Source organism: Chiroxiphia lanceolata, chromosome 12 (genome assembly GCF_009829145.1).
Source record: "Chiroxiphia lanceolata isolate bChiLan1 chromosome 12, bChiLan1.pri, whole genome shotgun sequence".
NCBI classification, from domain to species: domain Eukaryota; kingdom Metazoa; phylum Chordata; class Aves; order Passeriformes; family Pipridae; genus Chiroxiphia; species Chiroxiphia lanceolata.
This window is the reverse complement of record NC_045648.1, coordinates 19,181,211-19,200,546: the sequence shown is the minus strand read 5'-3', so window position 1 is coordinate 19,200,546 and position 19,336 is coordinate 19,181,211. Positions and strand designations below refer to the sequence as shown.

General features: G+C 40.2%; 1 protein-coding gene across 6 annotated transcripts in view; it reads left to right on the top strand.

Moving 5' to 3' along the window:
• RAB8B (RAB8B, member RAS oncogene family) overlaps window positions 1-19,297 on the top strand; it is a 34,701-nt gene extending 15,404 nt beyond the window's left edge. Inside the window, exons 3-10 of one of the 6 annotated variants that reach the window (XM_032699676.1) lie at window positions 356-416; window positions 1,239-1,316; window positions 2,356-2,445; window positions 3,234-3,299; window positions 5,450-5,500; window positions 5,985-6,009; window positions 8,408-8,480; window positions 12,275-12,466. In XM_032699676.1, coding sequence (XP_032555567.1) covers window positions 356-416; window positions 1,239-1,316; window positions 2,356-2,445; window positions 3,234-3,299; window positions 5,450-5,500; window positions 5,985-6,009; window positions 8,408-8,457 — 421 coding nt within the window. In that variant the 3' untranslated portion in view covers window positions 8,458-8,480; window positions 12,275-12,466. Of the gene's footprint in view, window positions 1-355; window positions 417-1,238; window positions 1,317-2,355; window positions 2,446-3,233; window positions 3,300-5,449; window positions 5,501-5,984; window positions 10,137-11,231; window positions 11,255-12,274; window positions 12,467-19,244 lie in introns of those variants that run through there. The other 5 variants (XM_032699677.1, XM_032699679.1, XM_032699680.1 and 2 more) reach the window with 5 other exon arrangements.
• Window positions 19,298-19,336: the final 39 nt, after the last annotated feature.

Genomic DNA, 19,336 nt, shown 5'->3' with positions numbered 1-19,336 from the left:
ACAGGAAATGGCCTGTTCACATGCAAGCATTTCAGCAACTTCCCATTTTGTCCAGAGCTGTCCTCTGAAATGTGCTTTTAGCTGTTCCCTGTGGAGGAAAAATATTAACTGCACAGCTGTAAATTAAAATATGCAGCCTAATAAAATGTAATCTCTGATACTTTGGTACCTGGTTGTACTCACCAAGGCACAGGGGAGTGATAACCTCCCACTCCCTGCCTGGGGGGTGAGTAGAGACTGAGTGTCCTGGCAGCAGCAGGTGAGTATTTCTGGGGTAGCACTGTTACTCTGTTTAAAAAGACACCTCTGAGTCCAGATGAGTGTAAACCAAATACCTTTTCCCCCTGAACTGCAGGGATACAGCAGGCCAGGAGAGATTCCGCACCATCACCACGGCCTACTACAGAGGAGCCATGGTGAGTGTCCCCCTCACAGTAGCCAAACACAACTGGTGGAACTGGTTTGCTCTTCTTAAGGTTGTATCCTGTAAGTCTGCAACTGCAGGACTGGATAATTGTGGCTTGAGATATGGGGAGTGAAGTTTGTGGTTTGGTTGGGGTTTTTTTTGTTTGTTTTTCCTTTCTTAAGCCTGCTGGTACTTTGTCTAGGCCTGTTTTTGTGATGAAACTTCAAGCCCTATTGTCTTTTTTCATACAATTAACATTTCAGCAGATTATAATGAAGTTGCCAAGCTTTAATCAGACAGGTTTGGTGTTGGGTTTTTTTTAATGCAGTCAACCCCTTTAAACATTTGAAGTGTGTGAAAAATGGATAATGAATTATTTTAATATTAAAAGTGTGTCTCACTGAATTGCTTTTCCTTCAGCCAGTAAAGAATGCAAAATCTGGGCTAGAAATACAATCACCTGCAACAGCTACTGTTACTTTTTTCTCCATTGGGAATGACTTGAAGTCAAATAACTTGTGCTACAAGTGCTCGTAATGCTCTTAATGCTGTGATTTGAGATACTTTATGTTGGAGCACTGTTAAAACTTGCTGATTACAAGCTGTGCTGCTGTTACATGGTCTTACTGCTTTGTGTGAACAGTGGCAAAAGATGTTAAGTAGTAATATTTGGGGTAAGTTCCCGACCATGGCATAATGCCTTGAGAAAGGATTATAGGTGAATTAAGTCTTATGTTGAATTTCTTTGCAAATATAATTAAACCTACAGCATAGATCAAAAGTCAGCCAATAGTGCTAGCTCATCTAACTAGATTTTCCTAATTTTATTTAGGGAATTATGCTGGTGTATGACATCACAAATGAAAAGTCTTTTGACAACATAAAAAACTGGATAAGAAATATAGAGGAGGTAAGTGCTTCGTTCCATCTTAGAATTTCCCTGGGACAAATAATGAGTAATTTTTCACTCTCATTATAGTAGCCAACATTTATGGCCAATTTACTGTGCAATGAATGCAGCAGTGGTTGCTAACGGGGCAAATATTGTTTTGTTCATTTAAGGATAGAAGGTTGAAAACTGAAGTTTGAAAAGTAAGCACAAGGTGTTTCAAAACTGCTCTTACTGTATGACTTTTACTGTCCTTTTTATACTTTGGGTGTGTCTAAGGAATGGGAAGGAGCAGGATCTCAAGGTGTCCACCTGTCACTTAGATGATGAGAGAGATCTCTGATTTCAGTTCTCACTGTGTTCTGTGTGTCTGATTGGGGAGTTTTGAGTTTTTCCTTTGCTCTGGGGTGAGCTTCCTTCCTGCTGACTCATTGTAAATTCTTTGATGGGACACGCTGCCAGGTAGGGATAGGTCCTTCTGAACTTAGAGGAGAAATCGTAATTTTAGTGAAGCTGTAATTGGGTAATAGAATCTTACTGTTTGTTTTTCTTAAACATAAAATCCATGGGCTTTTCTGTAGTATTTTCTTTGGCTCTTAAAATTCCTGTATTAGTGAGCCATTTCATGCGAGAGTGACTGGGCTAAAGAAGTTCTCTTGCTGAAGTGATTATTATTTTAAAGAGCCTTTTACTAATAATCTATTTAAAAAATACAAATACATTCCATAATGATACTCCAACCAAATCCCCCAGATGTCCAAGCACCACTTGGAAGTAAAGTGTGTACAGTTCTGTTTCCAGAATAGCCAAATGCCTGTGCACATGTGCAACCTGGTACAGAGCTCATGGCACAGATTTGATCTGTAATGTAATCTAGGAGTATTTATTCCAACCTACTTTAATATTTTAATTGCTTGTTTCAAAAATCAGTCTCTCTCAGTAATGCCTTGACATTCGATAATTTCTTTAAAATAAAATAGTGGTGGAGGAGTTGGACGCAAAAGTTTCTTTTAAACCACGATGCACTTTGTTTCTGAGAGGTTCCTTTTCCTTCTCTCAGCATGCCTCTTCAGATGTAGAAAGAATGATCCTGGGTAACAAGTGTGATATGAATGAAAAAAGACAAGTCTCAAAAGAAAAAGGGGAGAAGGTAAGATTTGATGACTTTACCCCATTCAGAAACCTACTTCCCTTAGGATTTTAGCTCCTGGATGTCTGGTGTGTTTTAAGCAAATGAGACATAACAGGTCTCAAATCTGTCATTTCAGAAGCTTACAGGATGCCAGGTTTGGGGGTTTTGTCTTGGAATAGCACTTGACTGTTTTCAGGTTTAAATAAACTTCATGGTACTGTTGTCTTGAAGGCAAGATCCTGCTAAGAATGTTGGCCTTTGCTATAGCGTGAAGTATTTGAGATCTCAACATAAATTTTGTGTGTAGTTTGATCATGTTCTACTCAATTCACCATGGGGGTGAATTACTTACTCTTGTCATGAGTGCTGTTACTAAAGCTTAAGTAATTAGTTGTTCTGCAGAACAAACAGGTGAGTAAGAATCCTGTGAAATCTCTCACGTGTGCAGCTGAAGTTGTGTAGTTGGTAGTAACAGAGCTGAGGGCATGATTATGTATGATTATCTGGCCCATAAATCCATATCAATAAAGGTTCTGCCTTAATGTTCTTTTAGAGCCCAAGTAAGTCTTTTTGTGAGAAATCAATCTGGGTTTTGTTTGTTTGTTTTGACTTTATATGATGGTGTGTGGCCTCTTCTAATATTTTGTCTAATTGTTCAGTAGCTTTAATCTTATTGCAAGAGAAAAGCAGTGCTTGGTTTTGTTTTTAAAGCTTGCTGCAGCATCTGTTCTGTTAGGAATCTATGTGAAACATTTCTTTTACAAAGGAACCTCAAAACCGCTGAAACACTTTAACCTCTCTTCCAGTTAGCAATTGATTATGGAATCAAATTTTTGGAGACAAGTGCAAAATCCAGCATAAACGTGGAAGAGGTAAGAGATGGGTGTTATGCTCAGATGTTTTTTGAATTCCTGCTGGGGGGTCTGTTTGGTCATCTGCTGGACTTTCTGACCTCATCTGGCACCTGAAGTCCCTGCTGTGCTCCTGGGTCACCAAGCTTCTTATGTTTAGAGAACCTCTGTTATAATCCAACTGTTTCTTGTTTTCTGGTAATATCTGGAATTGTTTTTTAAATGGGTGACAACACAGTGGTTTGCTATTACTGTAGCAAACAATTGCTTTAGATGTCTGTGCCTTGCTACTTAAATTTCAAGTCCTTTTGGACAAGGAATAGGTGTAATTTTAGAGCAGTGCTTTGTGCAGGAAATTGGATTCAGGATTCTTTACTTTCAGGATAAAGAGCCCTCAGGTTACTACTAAATATGTGCTGTGCAGATGAGACTGAAAATTTGTGTGTTAACCTGGAACACCAGGTCATAAGCTGATGTTAGAGGAGGAAGAAGACTTACAATACTGTCTAGAGATTTGTAATTTGTTTCCTGCAAATAAATTCTGTGCTAAAAACAGACGATCCCTATTTGTAAGAGCATAAGGAAATGGAATTGGAAGGAAGAGTTGGCTCAAGTCCAGTCTATCTTACTATAAATCACTTGTGTCATCTTGGGGAGAGAAGGGGGAGTATCTTAACTGTATGCAGTGTGGACAAAAAATAGTTATATCTGAAGGCAGTTACATTAAGATTTATTCATCCAGTAAGGTAGACTTGTTCTTAAGTGTTGTTCCTGTACCTAATAATTTCAAACCTTTCTGTGGGATACCCTTTGAAAGTCCTCCAAACATGTGCTTAACTCTGATCATGCAGCTGACAAATTAACTACAAACTGAAGCCATTGTCACTTTAAAGCAACAGGAGGGCTGTCATGCCAGCCAAGCATGTTTTTTGTGATTGCAGGATGGTGGTTGTTATCCAGGATAGTTAGAAGGGACAGGTTTGTGTGGTGCTGCATCTGGAGCAGTGTTGGACCCCGTTTCAGTGTCCTTGTGGTTCCCACAGCAGGCACTGGAAGTGGGAGCAATACCAGTGGTGGTGGATAGTTTAGTCTCCTGATAAAAAGTACCCATCTTCTGCTTGAGTTCCTCTGGAGGGTCAACTTGGCCTTTCATGACACACCTGCAGTTTCATTTGAGCTCCTGCAGGTCATTAAATGCACAGCAGTGGTTTGTGTTTACTCCAAATGATTTGGCTGCCTGAATATTTTTTTAAATTGTCGCATGAATAGTGAAAAAAGCATTAAAAAATGTAGCTGGTGTAGGCATTTGGCAATCACTGATGATTTAGTCTACTTTCCACCAAATGCTTCATTTGTGGGAAATTATGCAATTGTGATGTTCAGAGGTCAGAAATGAATTTATTAATTTATTTATTGTGAGTTATTTGCATTAAATGAGTGTCTCTCTTTGGATATGTTCTGAACACAATGAGAGGGGAAGTGATTACACTCTTTACATTCTGGAACTGTCCTTGGATTGTGAAAGTCTCCAGATACCCTTATGTCTTGCTTTTCCCTGCTTCTGGAGAACTGTAGAATTATTCTGCTACAGAAGATATTTTGCTCCTTCATAGTTTGAAATCTGGGATGCTGAGATTTGCCAGAGTCATTATTTATGGGGGGGGGGGGTGTTTTGAGGGTTTTTTAAATAACAGTGTATTGGAAGCTTAAATAACCTTAGAGATAGCCCAGGAGCAAAGGTTTTGGAGGACAGACACAAGGTGACCTTACTGGGAATTCCCAGGCATCCATCCTCAAACCTCTCTGTGTTTCTAGTTGTGATGCACAGTTAAGCTGGGGGGGAATAGAAAGAGTGTTGGTATGTGCAGCCTTCTCTTCAGCTGATTTTTCTTTCCCCCTCCAGAGGTATGCAAAGGGAAAGTCTGTTCAATTGCTTCAAAGATTGGTAGAATTTAGTCTCATAATAGAAAGTTTTTTTCTTCTCAAGCATGTTTATTGAGGTTTTAAGTTTGCAGATATTGTATAGAGAGTGTCTTGCAGCTTTAAGTGCCATTAGTGGCCTGCAGAACACTGTACTGTTCATATGTCTGGTTGTTCCAAATCTACCATGTCTTTAATGTATCTTGGGACTAACTCTTGTTTGTTTTTTCTTTATTTCCACTCCTCACCAGGCGTTTTTCACACTTGCACGGGACATTATGACAAAGCTCAACAGAAAAATGGTTTGTATTTCCAATTAGCATACAAACTACATCCACTGAGAGCACAGCTCTAATAGCTGGCTGAGTAGCAGCCCTGCCAAAATCTCCTGGGGATTACAGTAGTTGCTAGATCAAATCTGAGCAAACAGTGATTTCTCACACTGTATTACACATCAGTGCAGAACTGGTCCTTGTTTTACATGAGCATTAACGTCGGGCAGCCTGGAACTGATGTGTTCTGAAATGGAGTAGTGGGATCCTTGCTTTGTTACACAGTCTCTTCTGTAGCTAATACTTGAGCTCTGGATTGTTAGGGAAATGTTATTTTTACAATAGACAGTTTTATCCAGTGAGTGACAGAGTCTGTGTGACTGAGGAGCTCAAGTTGCAACAACCCTCTGCTCTGCTTATTGCCTTGCAAGGGGGGGAAGTGGGGAGGGAAAATAGGAAAGCTGGACATATTGTTTTCTACATTTTATGATGTTGGTGTTCTTTTCTCTTTCAGAATGACAACAGTTCATCGGGGGCAGGTGGGCCAGTAAAAATAACAGAAAATCGATCTAAGAAGAGCAGCTTCTTTCGATGCACGCTACTTTGATGAACTTCTAATGATAGACTGCAGCACACTTAGAACCTTTTCTGCTTCTTTGAAAGCACAGGGTCACAAAGCCTCAGAAATAATACCACCAAGCTGCTGCTGAGAGCTCCATTGAACGTAGACTGCGATACACAAAATACCAAGTGGATTTTGCTCACTAAGCCTATTGACCTGTCAGGCTTTCTTTCTCAGATATGGAAGCTATGAAGTGGAGACACAAATGCAAGAGTTAACCTGTTTTCCTTTTTTACTTTCTGTTTTATTGCCTGTTGCAAAAGCTGCTATGTTTCTTTTAACTTTGCACATCCATATTGGCCTCTTACTGCCTGTTACAGCACAATCTTACATTTGTATTTGCACAGTTTGACTTGTAAGTAAATTCTTAACAGATTTGTGCAGGGTTTTCTTTCTGTTTTTAAACAAATTTATTTTCGAGCAGAAGAGCCAGGGGAAAAATTGTCTCACTTCCATTATCTCTATGCTGTATACTTGTGGCCATGCAGTATGGATGTTGTCGCTCTAGTGATGAGAATTACTGTAACAATTGGCATTTAGCAATTTCTATGGATTTTGTTCTCTTAGATGCACAAATCTGTTCATGCAGAAGCTGTGGCTTCTGTTCTGAATGTAGTATGTTGCTTTTCTCTCTTTACCAGACTTAGCAAAGTTGTGTTCTGAATTGCCAGTCACTGTTTGATTCACAGATGCACCTTTCAGTTATTTGAATAAACACAGCGTCTTTCCTCACTTAACTTCCCTTTGTTAGCTCGAACTGCACCTTTTTGTGTTTCTGATGAGGAATTACACTCTGGAGTTGAAATCATCCTCACAAATTGGCCTCATCGCTATCACTTAAGTGGCTTGTGGAAGCTGAATGCATGAGTCTTGAGTAACCTCTTTTGGATTCACTTGTTCAGAAATGACTGCTTCTAAAGGTGACTTCCATTTCTACTGTAACTCTGAATAGTTCGTTAACGTCTGTAATGACCGACCCTTGGCAACAGAGGTGTCCAAACCCAGCTTCCTGGGCGGTGGCTGAAGTGTACCCAGCTTTGGCCCGGGGAAGCCGTGGCATTAGGGCTATAACACACTCCTGGTTCTGCAGTTAATGCTGAATGTGTGTCTGGTCTGCTCGAGCAGTTATTTTTTCATCACTGGTACAGTGACCTAGACTGTTAGAAGCAGAGGTGAAACATAGTTGCCTTTTTTACTCAACTGAGCATTGTATAACCTAGTCTTTGTTCTACTACTTTTTTTATTGTCTTCTGGAAAAATTTCCTCGATGAGCAATTAAAACAGGTGCTTTAGTTCTGTTGGTGTGCCAAACGTGGACCATTGTAAGCTTTAAGTCCCAGTTTGTGTCCAGCCTGGTTGCTGTTGGGGGATAGGTGTGTTCTGTCACTGTCAAAGTCAGCGTCTGCTTTTGCTTCACTTCTTGGCTGGAGTTGTAAACAGTGAGTTGGTCGTTTCCACCGATAACCACTTCATTTTGTTCTGTCAGGTACTGGATTTGTCATCTCTGGGTCTGTCCTGAATATTTTGGAAGCGAACAGGCCAGTAGGATTAGATTTAAAGCATTTGATTTGAAAAGGTTTAACGTTAGTAGCTGGTTCCATGAAGTTCTGAGTGGTTATTGACCTGTCCCCACGTGTAGTTTGCTAGAGGTAGTTATTGGAACTAGATGGTGGATCTCATAAACTGCTGTTGCTGCACTAGAACAGAGAAACTTTCATGGCAACGAGGTTTAGTGGAAAAGCAAAGCAACCCTAACTGCTCTGTTGTCTACCCTTGATGTTTTTCTTGGACAGGCTAAAGCAGTTATGTTTTCTGTATGGTTAAAAAAGTGCTTCTATACAGAAAGTGTTGTGACACCAATTATGAATGTTGTTTATTTTCAGTAATTTACCTCTGACTTATTTGGTGTCGTAATACTTTGATTTTTATCTCAGGGGTTGTCTGCAAACCAAAACTGACATGTTCTGTGTTTGGCACTGTTTACAGAATGCTTTGTATTGTTTTTTCCTGTCTTCGCTGTGTGGTTAAATGTTTATTCAATTATTAGTCTCCATGAACTTCCCTTTGAAAGAGCCTGTAAGTAGTAGAGTCTATGAAGTGCTTCTTGAAGCAGCAGCGAATTGGGGTATCTGCTCTGTATGGGGGAGGGTGGGAGGGAGAAAAAAACTTGCTATTTTCTTACATTTAGCTGTGCTAAACTGTACATAAATGTGAGGTAAGACCATAGGAAATTCACTTTATGCATGAGAAAGTACTGCAGTAAATATTTCACTTTGCTTATTGTTCATGTACAGTTCATCTTTTTCTATTTGTAGAAGAATTTAATGCAATTTTGTTGTCATCTGCTGAAACTGAAGAATTCTAATTTCATGTGGTCTTATGGATAAGGTAAAATGCAGCTTGCTTTCTTTGTGTTTTTGCCCCCACCCCACTTCTCCAGCAGTATTAAATGGCTGAGTGGCTGCACTTTATCAGTGTGCTCACTTTGGGTCAGTGTAGACCTTCCTGTGTCCAGTCTGCCCTGCCAGGCGTGGAGGAACGTGCTGTCCCTTGGCACGGGGGCAGCTCTGCTGGACTGGGATATTTGAGCTGGGTTTGCCTTTGGAAAGTGGGTGCTGATGATGGGATGTTGTGCCTGTGCATCAGATGCTGGCTATTCCAGGCTTTTCTGATATCACCATGATTGTTCTGTGCAGTCTCTGTTGCTGCTTTGCTCAAGACTATATAATCTTAAGTTTTGAAGGACTCTTAACTATACCTCAGTCAACTAGTCAGTACTCTAATGCCCACTGGAATGAAAGTCATATAATTATTACTCATTAAGCAGCAAATGTATTTCTGTTTTGTTGCAGAAATTGCCATTAACCTTTCAGGAAAGCAGACATTGTTTGGTGGATTTCAGTAAAACAAAAATGCTGCTTGTGCTTTGGAGTTTTAGGAAATCTTTCCCTCAGCCCCATGTCTGTGCACTATATCTTTGGCCAACATTTTTTCTAAATGGTTTTAAAAAAAAGCCAAATGCAAAACAAACTGGTCTCAGTGCTTTGCAATTTTAGCTTTCGGTCTGTGCTCGGCAAAACATGCACAAGAGGTTTTTGTTGAGTGTATATAGAATATTTTATGTACTTATTGTCTGGGAGTTCTATTATTGCTAAAGCTTAAACCACTCATGAAACTTAATGCCGCTCACTTTTCTGTTTGGGGACAGTCTTAAAAGTGCTGAGTGACCTTTCAGACCTGTAGTTCTTTTTCCAGAAAGTATTTCCCGTTGTAAAAGTACCTTTCCCATACTCGTCTGCTGAAGTCAAGTGAATTTCGTGGATCATTCTCACAAGTGAATAAAGGAGTCTTGAATGTACATATCACATTAAACTATTGTGAATGCATAACGATTTGAAAGTACATGAATAATATGTAAAATGCCTAAATGTGTTATTTGTGAAAATGCATCTGTTATTTGGTTATCTGTTAATGTAATGGAATTTTTGCAATGTTAAACTTGTTAAGGATTGGTCTGTAGGTGATAATAGGTCTTTTTTCTCCTCCATTCACTGACCTGCTTATACCATTCTCATTCTTATAAATAAAAAACGTATTTCTTTCTTCCAAAAAAGCAGGATTTACACTGATTTTTCTTGTTCCTGGTGAATTTAACTATTTTAGTGCATTCCTATGGCCTTACGGACATTTTTGCAAATAAAACTTCAATTACTGTTATTTTAATGCTATATAGCCACTAAATTGAGAATAAAAAGTATAGTCCTTGAGAAAATGCTTAATTTTGAAATAGAAGTGTTCTACTGTGTGTTTTTAAGCACATTTTACCTCTGATATAAAGGTGTAATGTGAAAAGCTCCTGCAGATAAAAGTGAACTTGTCATGTGGTTAACTTATAAACCTAACCATTAATTGTGTATTGATGTATATAGACAAAAAAACCCAAACCCATCCCCTAAAAAAACCTTCATAGTCCAATAGTTTTATTATTTCATGTGAACTTTTTTACAACGTGTGTCTCAAATAAAAGTTACGTAATGAAAAGCACTTGGAGTATTTTGCATGAAATATTCCACGTAGTTTTTGTCCAGTTGGCATCTCCACCCCACTTTTGATACCTTCGTTGTGGAAAGGTGTCCAGCTGAGCTGCGTCTGTAAAGCTTGGTTCAACTAGTGATAAACCTCAGGGGGGTTTGTATGGCTTTGCTTTTTTCTAAACTTGACTGTTCTTTAGAGTTGTCCTGAAAAATCCTTTATTCCTGTAGCGATTGCTTAAATCTATTATTTTGATGACCTTCAGTTTCATAAGAAACCATTTTTCCAGACGTTTAGTGTCATGAAATACCCTTTAAAAGTCACTTCTGAGCAGTGACCACAAAGGTAACATGAGACACAATCTCCAGTTCGATTAAGAATTATCTACTGAACTAAGCTGTTAACATTTTCTTTTTTGATGTTGCTTTAAATCAGCACTGTGTGAAGGGTATGACTGTGAAGTACCCCGAGGCACAAGTATTGTGAATCAATACAGCAAATATTGTTGTCCAGCTTCCCTCAATACTGAATATTGAGGGATTTGACAAATACTTGCTAGCTGTTAGTAAAATTACTGTGGTTTGGCAGTAGCTATAATTGGTACAAAAATCAGCAAACCTAAGGAAGGAATGGTTTTGTCTGCCCAAGACAAAAGCAGAGTAGTATCTGAGACATCCAAGTGGGCACCCTGAGGAATGAGTGGGAAACATGTGGGTGACAAGGAGTTTTTAAAATGTGTTCTTCCTGCACATTCCTTTAATAAGCTGTATTTAGCTAAAAGGATGTGTTTTCTCTTTACCCTAAGCAGCAAAAAGCTGGAGTTACATTCTTGTTACAGCTTACTATTCCTTGGGTTTGGTTGGGTTGGTTGTTGTTTTCAGACTGCTTCAGGCAGACAAGTTTGCTGCGTTAGGACCAGTTGTTTAAACATTATCTTGCTTGATCTGAACTGGGTTCAGATGCTCAGCAGTCCTTAGGTTCTCACAGTCGTTAGTGACATTTTAAGTACATTTGCATTCTGCATTTGTTAAAAGGAAATAGCAGGCATACTTACCCTACATAAAAATGGTGATTTATTACAGTTCCTGGGTCTATTTTTGGTTGCAGACTAGCAATTATGATACAAATACTGCACACTTGTGGATCAGAGGCAAGTTGTTGGTACGCATGTCAAATGTATCCAGCTTTAAATGGCCTGTTGCATAAATTACTCTTTTGCCAGCTTGGCTCTTTAGAGTTCTTGAATTATACCAAAGTCATCAATACAAGATTTCAAAATACTTTTTCTTTAGAAAGATTCTAATCTTCAAGAGATACAGAAGTACAGCTTTTATCTTGTACGAGGTTATTCTTGCCATCTGGAGGTTTAAAGAAAGGGCATGGCATGGAATACAAAACGTACTGAAACGTTGTAGCACTTTTGGATGTGTTGGAGATGCTTCAAAAATGTTTTACTGTCTTCGGCAGAGCACATCAGCAGTAAGCTGCTGAACAAATGCTCCACAAACTTCTGTGAGCATACATTCAGTACATATTGTTAATCCAATTTGTGAAATAAAGTTGAAAGTTTAGAACAGGATATGAACATTTTTCCCATCTGAGGAATAAACAGGTTTAATGAATTGTGGAAAATGTGCGTAGCTTAAACTCTGCTACTGAATACATTGTACTGCCTTCAAAGTGACCAAGAACTCTGTAAACATTCACTAATTTCACCCTACTTAGTCTTAAATACCTTCCTTGAGTGGATGACTGAGATGACTTGCTGCCCGTGTTACTTTTTCTGCTTGTGCCACCACTGCAAAGGTGTGTCCCTGGCACAGCCCTGACCGGTGTCCCAGGGCCTCATGGTGGGCACTGGTGTCTCAGATGGATGGACTTGTTTCAAAACTGGGTTTGATTTCTCAGGGGCACGTTACCCTCGTGCTCCCTGACCTTTCTGCCTTGGTTTAACACCTTAGCAGAGCAGCACAAAGAGGTGATGCTGCTGTGACACGCCTGGGCCAGAAGCTGGTGAGATTGAGGGCTGCCGTGCTGGCACTTCTCAGTGCACACTTTCGTATGCAGTGTGCTCATCTCCAAAGAAAAGTTGAATGTTTAATTTTTTTCATGTTGATCCTTATTATACTTATTTTTTTTTCTCTCTCCAGGCACCATAGGAACTAACTAGCTCTGGTATGTGTTCTAGATGAAGGACAGAACTTCTCCAGGAAGGCTGAATGAGTTCTGTCCGTGTCTAACGCTGCCAAACGCTGCTTCTGAGCTTCCTCACCCGAAACGCAATGACTTTGTAAACCTCACATTTATGCGCTGAACCAATAAAACACAGAGGGAAAAGGCAACGCATGTGTCTTAAATACTGTTTGTGTGTAGCTTTCCTGAACAGCACTGGTAAGTGTACTTGAAATTAGGGACCGCTGGGGCTACTCTATCTGTCTGAGGGGAGGAACAAACCCTGGAGCCCTTTACCTGCTCTGTGTCCATGCTGAGAGATCAGCGAGATCCCTCAGCCCTCACCGGGGGATCTGTGAGACCCTTCTGCTCTCCTGGGGAGATCTGCGAGACCCCTCTGCCCTCCTGGGGGGATCTGCGAGATCCCTCAGCCCTCCTGGGGGAAATCAGTGAGACCCCTCAGCCCTCCTTGGGGGGAATCAGCGAGAAGCCTCAGCCATCCCGGGGGGATTAGCGAGACCCCTCAGCCCTCCCGCGCCCTCCCCGCATCCCGGCGACAGCCGCACACCCGGCGCCGGGAAGCCCCGCAAAGGCGGCCGTGCTGAGGGCGCTCCGGGCCGCGCCTTCCTGAGATGGCGCCCGCAGCTCCCGCCCCGGCCTCTCCTCAGACGCTCCTTGCGGGGCCGCCCCGCGGGTCCCCCCCGGCCCCGGCGAGGGCTGAGGGGGCTGTGGAACATCTGCTCCGGGAGCTCGGCCCGGGCTCCCCTCAGCGATCCTCGATGGCCACGGATGTGCCCAGCGCCGTGTGCCGCGGCCTCGGTCACCCCTGGGGCGGTGCTGGCGGTGCCCGGGAGGGCTGTGCCCGTGAGGGCTGTGCCTGGGGGAAAACACAGGGATTTTCATGTGGCGGTCACTGAGGTTCGGGCACTCCCGGGGCGTTCCCGAGGGAGCTCCCACTGCTGGGTCACAGGGAAGGGCACGGCCGGCAGCGCTGCCGGGGCTGAGGGGGAGCTCGGTCTGTGCCCTGCGGGGTGACCGGGGTGTCCCACCGGGGTGTCCCACAGGTATTCCCAAGAACCTTTATAAAAACCTCAGAAAACACACGTAACCAGAGGTCCTTTTAGAAGCTGGCCCTGCTTTTCTGTGTTTTCTTACACTCTGGTAGTCCTTCCTCTTCCACTTGTAATGTAGTTTGCATAAATGGGCAGGGTTATTTAACTGGCTTTTAACCACCCGGTCCACATCACAGGTGAAATTGCTAGTTTAAATTTCTCCTGAAATTAAAAAACAGTTTCTTGCCATGGGAAATGCTCTCTTCTTTAGCATGTGCTTCTTTTGTGGTATTTGCTGTGTGAATCTCTAACCAATTTATTTGCCTTGTGGAGACAGTAGGAATTTCAAATGCGAGTAGAAAATGCAATATGAGTAACAGTTTTTTGGGGTTTCCCCTCCCCTCTTTGATTCAAGGGCTTTCATCTGGCTGCTCTCCCTGCTTTCCTCCTCTGTGTGGTTTGTTGCTGTGCAGATTGGTGGGAGCCACTGAGCATCAGTGTGGAAAAATGTGCTCATCTTTGGAGTGGTGTTTTCTGTGCTGCTCCAGGAGCTATTCTGGTTTACCTACAACAGATCTGGAAGTAAGTCATATTCTTATTCACTGAAGATTGCTGAAGTATGGAATCATATTGGCCAAACAGCTAACACAATTTGATATCAGCAGTTCTCCTGTGGCAGCATAACTTCTCAAGAGTTAGTTTCAATAACAGAAAATAGAATAATTGGAGTCTTAAAGCAAATAATGAAACTTATGAACTACAATTTTAAAATTTGTTTCTATGATGCAAATCGGAGGTCAAAGACAACTAATAGTGTTAACTCTATTAGTTAACCTTTGAACTTTCTTCCATAGGAAGGGCCACCTTTTGGAAAGGAAGAGAATTTAAAACAAAGTTTATAATTAATTTATCAAGTTTTCCTATGAAATTTCCTGCTATTTTTTTTTTTTGAGACATACAGTGTCCTGAACCTTAAATATTGGTGAAGTCCCTTATTATAAGGCTTTAAGTAGAAGAAATGATCTTTTACCCTTTTAATTGTAGGGAGCAGTTTAGTTTATCTCTCTTTAATTGTGTAACTCAGTGAGTTGAATATTTGTGTTTCAAAAGTTTAGTGCAACCAATTTAAGACAAATTACAGCTACTTCTACAATGGCATATTTTTTCATGTTTTCTCTTTGGATTACTTGCATGCCTTTTTCTTCAGGGTATCCATAGAAAATTTTAGAATGGGAAGATACCTGTATTTTCTTTGTTTTACTGATTTTTATTAGCAGAAGTATTTGCTGTTTCACTCCCATGACCGTGTCTGTAGCTGAGATTGGAAAAGTCATAATTTCAAATGGGAGTTTGTGGACTTCCACTGCATTTTTATCTGTGATTGCTGGAACAAATGACAATTTTTATTAATTATATCCCTTGTATTTGCAAGTGAAGTTTTTTAAAAAACCCACATTTTGAAAATTGTACAGGTTTGTGTAAAAAGTTAAAGTGTTCTCAAAAGACTGGTTGCAGGAGTCCCACTTCTACTGTGTCAGCTGAAAACCTTTCTTGCAGGAGGAAATTTCAGCTTGGGCTGAAATCAGTTTTGAAAGAGGAAGGGAGGTCTGCTCAAATACGTCTTTCTGTGCTCTGCTGAAGCTAAACCAGGTATCTGTGTGGTGAAGTCATTCACAGAAAGAGAGAAACAATTTGATCTGGGCCAGCTGCATTTGTTCAAGTTAGTAGATGCAATTGTTTGACCCGGTGCCTGTCCTAGAAATATCCAGAAAGGATTTTATCCGTATGTTCTTGGAGTCTGGTCCATACCTGTAGGAGCTGATAGCATCTTGCTCTTCTGGGATCTTCCTGCTGAGGTTTTTCCCTTGCCCTTGCTGAAGGTTGCAGCAGCACGGAGCAGTGCCAGCTCTCCTGGCTGCTGCTTTTCCTGGTGGCTTGTGACCCTGCTACAATGAGCAGTTAACCTTATTTATCTTGGTTTGATTAGGAATGGGTACTATTTTTACCCTGCCATGGAGCTATAAATGAGTGAGGAGCCAGCAAAGCTACAGATCACTGTCATGGTGTTCACAAAGTGTTTTCAGTCTCTCAGCATGTAAAGAAATATAACTCTCTGATGATGTAATGTCAACATGTCCGGCTTTTTAGGGTGAGACACCCTTAAAATGTAGAGTGGTGGGGTTTCCTAGAGACCTAGCTTTTCTAGCAAAGCAAGAAACTGTTCTTTGTGTTTATTAAATACACACAGAAAGCAAAGAACGAAAGAGGAAACTGGTGAAAAACGTCTGCACAACTTCCTTTACTCTTTCCATTTTTGTGTAGCAATTCTGAAAGGAAAAGCCCTCCTCGACAGTCCTGCAGAGGGCACATGACTTCGTGTTGAGAGAAGGATTACTAAGGGTTTTTTTAAATATATATTCCCTTAAGAAAATCACAAAGGAAAAAATATAAAGCGTAGCAAACATGTTGCTTTTGTCTGTATTTTTCTAGTGGGTGAATTCCTAGAGGATTTTATAAAACATATGCAATCTGTACAGAAGCAGCTAAAGTTTAGTGCTGCAAAAACAGCTTAGAAATGGTCTGTGCTGGCAGATTTCAGGCAATCTGCTGGAAAAGTGAACCAGGGAACGTGCAGGATCATGGTGCCTGTGCAAATACAATGTGTGATAATTAATTGAAGGAGATGCTGCCTTACTTCATTTTATCCCTGAAGAATGAGGTGCATCCAAAGGGACTCAGTTTTTATTCATAAATGCTGACAGCTGTGTGTGTTATCATTAACTCCTTAATAAGCCATCGTTGCCATTGCTTAAAAAGCGTTTGGCTTTCCTGGGAAGACATTTGGGCCAGTGGAGTGGGACTATTATATTCATATTGTATGTGCCTCCAGAAATATTTCAATTTACCAAAGACAATAGGTAAATGGTTTGGTACAAAAATAATCCCTGAGCATAACACTTGACTTTCAAGTCCTTGTTCCATAGTAAGTGTTCCAGCATTCATGTTTATTTTTACATTTCCTTTTGCTATTGTTTCCAAACTTCACTCCGTAGTGTTGGGAGGAAGTAAAAGAAGTGACAACTTTCCTGACTTTGCTTTCTCGTGTATAAGTCACTAGATGGTGCCATTTCACTTCTGTGGAATCGGAAAACTGTCTTACATATTATTTTTGGTAACAATTATTAGCTATGTTTTTAAAATAAAACAATTGGACTTAGGAGTTCTTTTTTTGAAACTATCACTTTTTTTTCTGAGACTGTGCAATATAGATGTTTTGATCAAATAAAACTAATGTATGAGTAATAATGTGCAAATATTTAAAGTTCTGTTCTTTTAAATTGTCACCAACTTTTAGCTATATATTCCTTTATATGTTTTACTGACATGACGATGGGACCTGACTTGATACAAACACATATTTTAAATGTAGAATTGTTGGTGAGTACCTGCAGCTGATGTGAATGCTGAGGCACACATCCCTTCAGCTGAGGCAAAGTGGTTTCCATGCACTGGCAGTTGCTCTGCATTTCTGTGTGCTCAGAACTGAAAAGAAGAGAGTCAACAGTGGCTCCTTTGTGTCCTGGGATACCACAGAAACTTCGTGCAATTCCAGGTAACACGGTAAAAGTTGTTCTTGGAACTGTTGCTTCCTAATTTCACCTGAAAAAGCTGCAGAGTCGGGTGTATTGTCACAGCTCGTGTTCTGATTAAGAGCTGGGTACAAGTGATGGGCATTATTTCCAAGTTTAACCACTTCATTTTCTGTTTAGCTGCTCAGAAATAGGCTTCCAAAACCATTTTTTGCAAAATGGCTTTGACACTTTTTTTGTGAGAATGGCAAAGTAGAACTTAACATTCACAGGAATGTTTATAATTAATAAAATTACTTATTTTGAGAGATCCCAGTATTGGGTTTGACTTGCTGGCCATCAGATTTTTCTCAGTGAGAAACGACATTTTAATTAAAACACAGGGAATTTGAAGTCTCTCTGTGAACATTTCCTGTTGAATATGCAGCCAAAACTGAAATAAGGTGTCAGATTTTACTTCTCTGTAATATTCCTGATTATGTGACGTTTTTGGAGTGTAGAACATATAAATATTGCCTTTTTTTAAGGACGTGTGTGGGAGGTTAAGCTCCAGTCTATGTTTTCTACTGATGAAGGAAAATGTCTTCTTTTAAGTAGAATGAAAAACCAAGGAAAATAAAATGAAGTGAAAGTGTTAATAAGATTTAAATATTCCTTGCAAAGTAATAATAAAACCCTTCCAGTGTCCTTTTGAATTTTTATGTCCAAGCTGTATTGGTGTTTAAAAATGCCCACACCACAGTGAAGTCATAAGCTGATTTTTCAAAATATGCTCATTGTGGAAGAATAACTATTTACAGTTTTCTTGTAGAATTTCAGAAGTTCTGATGACTTGCAGATGATAAAAAAGCAGTGGTTGGTGGTGGTGCTGATTTTCTGAGCCACTTGATGGCATCAAGTCTTGTGAGTTCACCAGTTTCATTTCCTTAAGATCTTGACAGTAGGGGAAGTGAAAAATGGGGCAGATTATAAAGCCCCTCCACATTTAGAGCAACTGATGCCTTCTTGCATTTAGGTGAGGGGAAAAAAAAACCCCAATATTTATTGACTTTATAACTTGGCTTTTGTCAGGCAGCAGTTTGAAATGCACAGTTCAAACCTCCCCACGGGTACCACACATCTGGGCATCTTAATTGTTCACTTAGAGCTTTCTGCAACAGGAGGACAAATGATTCAATATTAAATTTATATGCTGAATTAAGGTAACAGGTTTAAAATGGAGGACTAGGCCTTAAACTTAGATGAGAACTAGTGTATTGATCTTGCTGTAGAATTAATGAAAATAACATTTTACTTCAACACATTAAGCTTTGCCATAACAAAACTACTCCACTTTCTTTCCACCATTTTAGCTGAAGTCAAGAAGACTTTTTTTTGTCCCCCAAAACTTCTATTTTTAATATGCTTTGTCAGAAGTTAAAATTTGCTTTCGATGGTCAATAACTTTTAGGTGTATATATTAAAAGAATCTTTGGGGTTTGTTGTTGTACATCAGAGATGATATGTGTGGAACTTTTTGTGACTCGGTGCTCCCTCGGCAAGTTTTGAAACACATTTAGTTGTCCAAGGTGTGTTGTACCCCTACACTGTCCACAGTGGAGAAAGTGCCAAAATAAGGTATTTATCATGATCCCTCTGCACACACCTTTTAGCAGAGCAGCCTTAGGAAGGGATGGAAGGAGAGCTGAACACCCCTTGTGCCATCTAACTCCTTCACTTCGCTGGCTTAAGTTATTTATTCTTCATTTCTGCTCTTGGAGGCTCAGAAATGGGTCATTCCATTTAAAAAGAAGTGAATTGAGATTTTTGTAACTTGGTTTATTATGTTAGCTACATCTGTCTTTCTGATCATGCCTGATTTTTTCCAGACATCTCAAATATTGTGCATGTAAGAATGACACAAGGAATCTCCTGGAAACTGTTAAAAAATGTGATATTTCAATAGGATTATTAAATGACAGTAACTACAGAGCCCAGAAAACACATGGGTTTGGATTCTTTCAGCTCAGGGACCACTGGCAGTGCCAGCTGGTAACACAATATTAAAGAAAAATAACACTTCTCCTGTGCTTGCATTTTCCAAGGCAGCACAGATTTCATAGGAAGACTCCACGCAGTTGGAGGGTGTTATAAGTGGGAGTAGCAGGAATTTGATTTGTGTGAATCCCTCTTCTTTTGCTTAAGTTTGTTCTTTTGCTCAAGAAACAATTCTGAATGAGACATTTCCCCCCTAGTGTGGGGTGTGTTTTCTTTGCTGGCACTGTGAGAATTTGCCTTGGCTGAGGTTTTGATGCTTCTTTTTACAGGTGTCAAGGATGTTGCCTGTGAAAGAGAGTGATTGATGGATGTTTTTAATCAGTTGAGCTGAAGATTAAAATACACAATAAAATGTGACTCT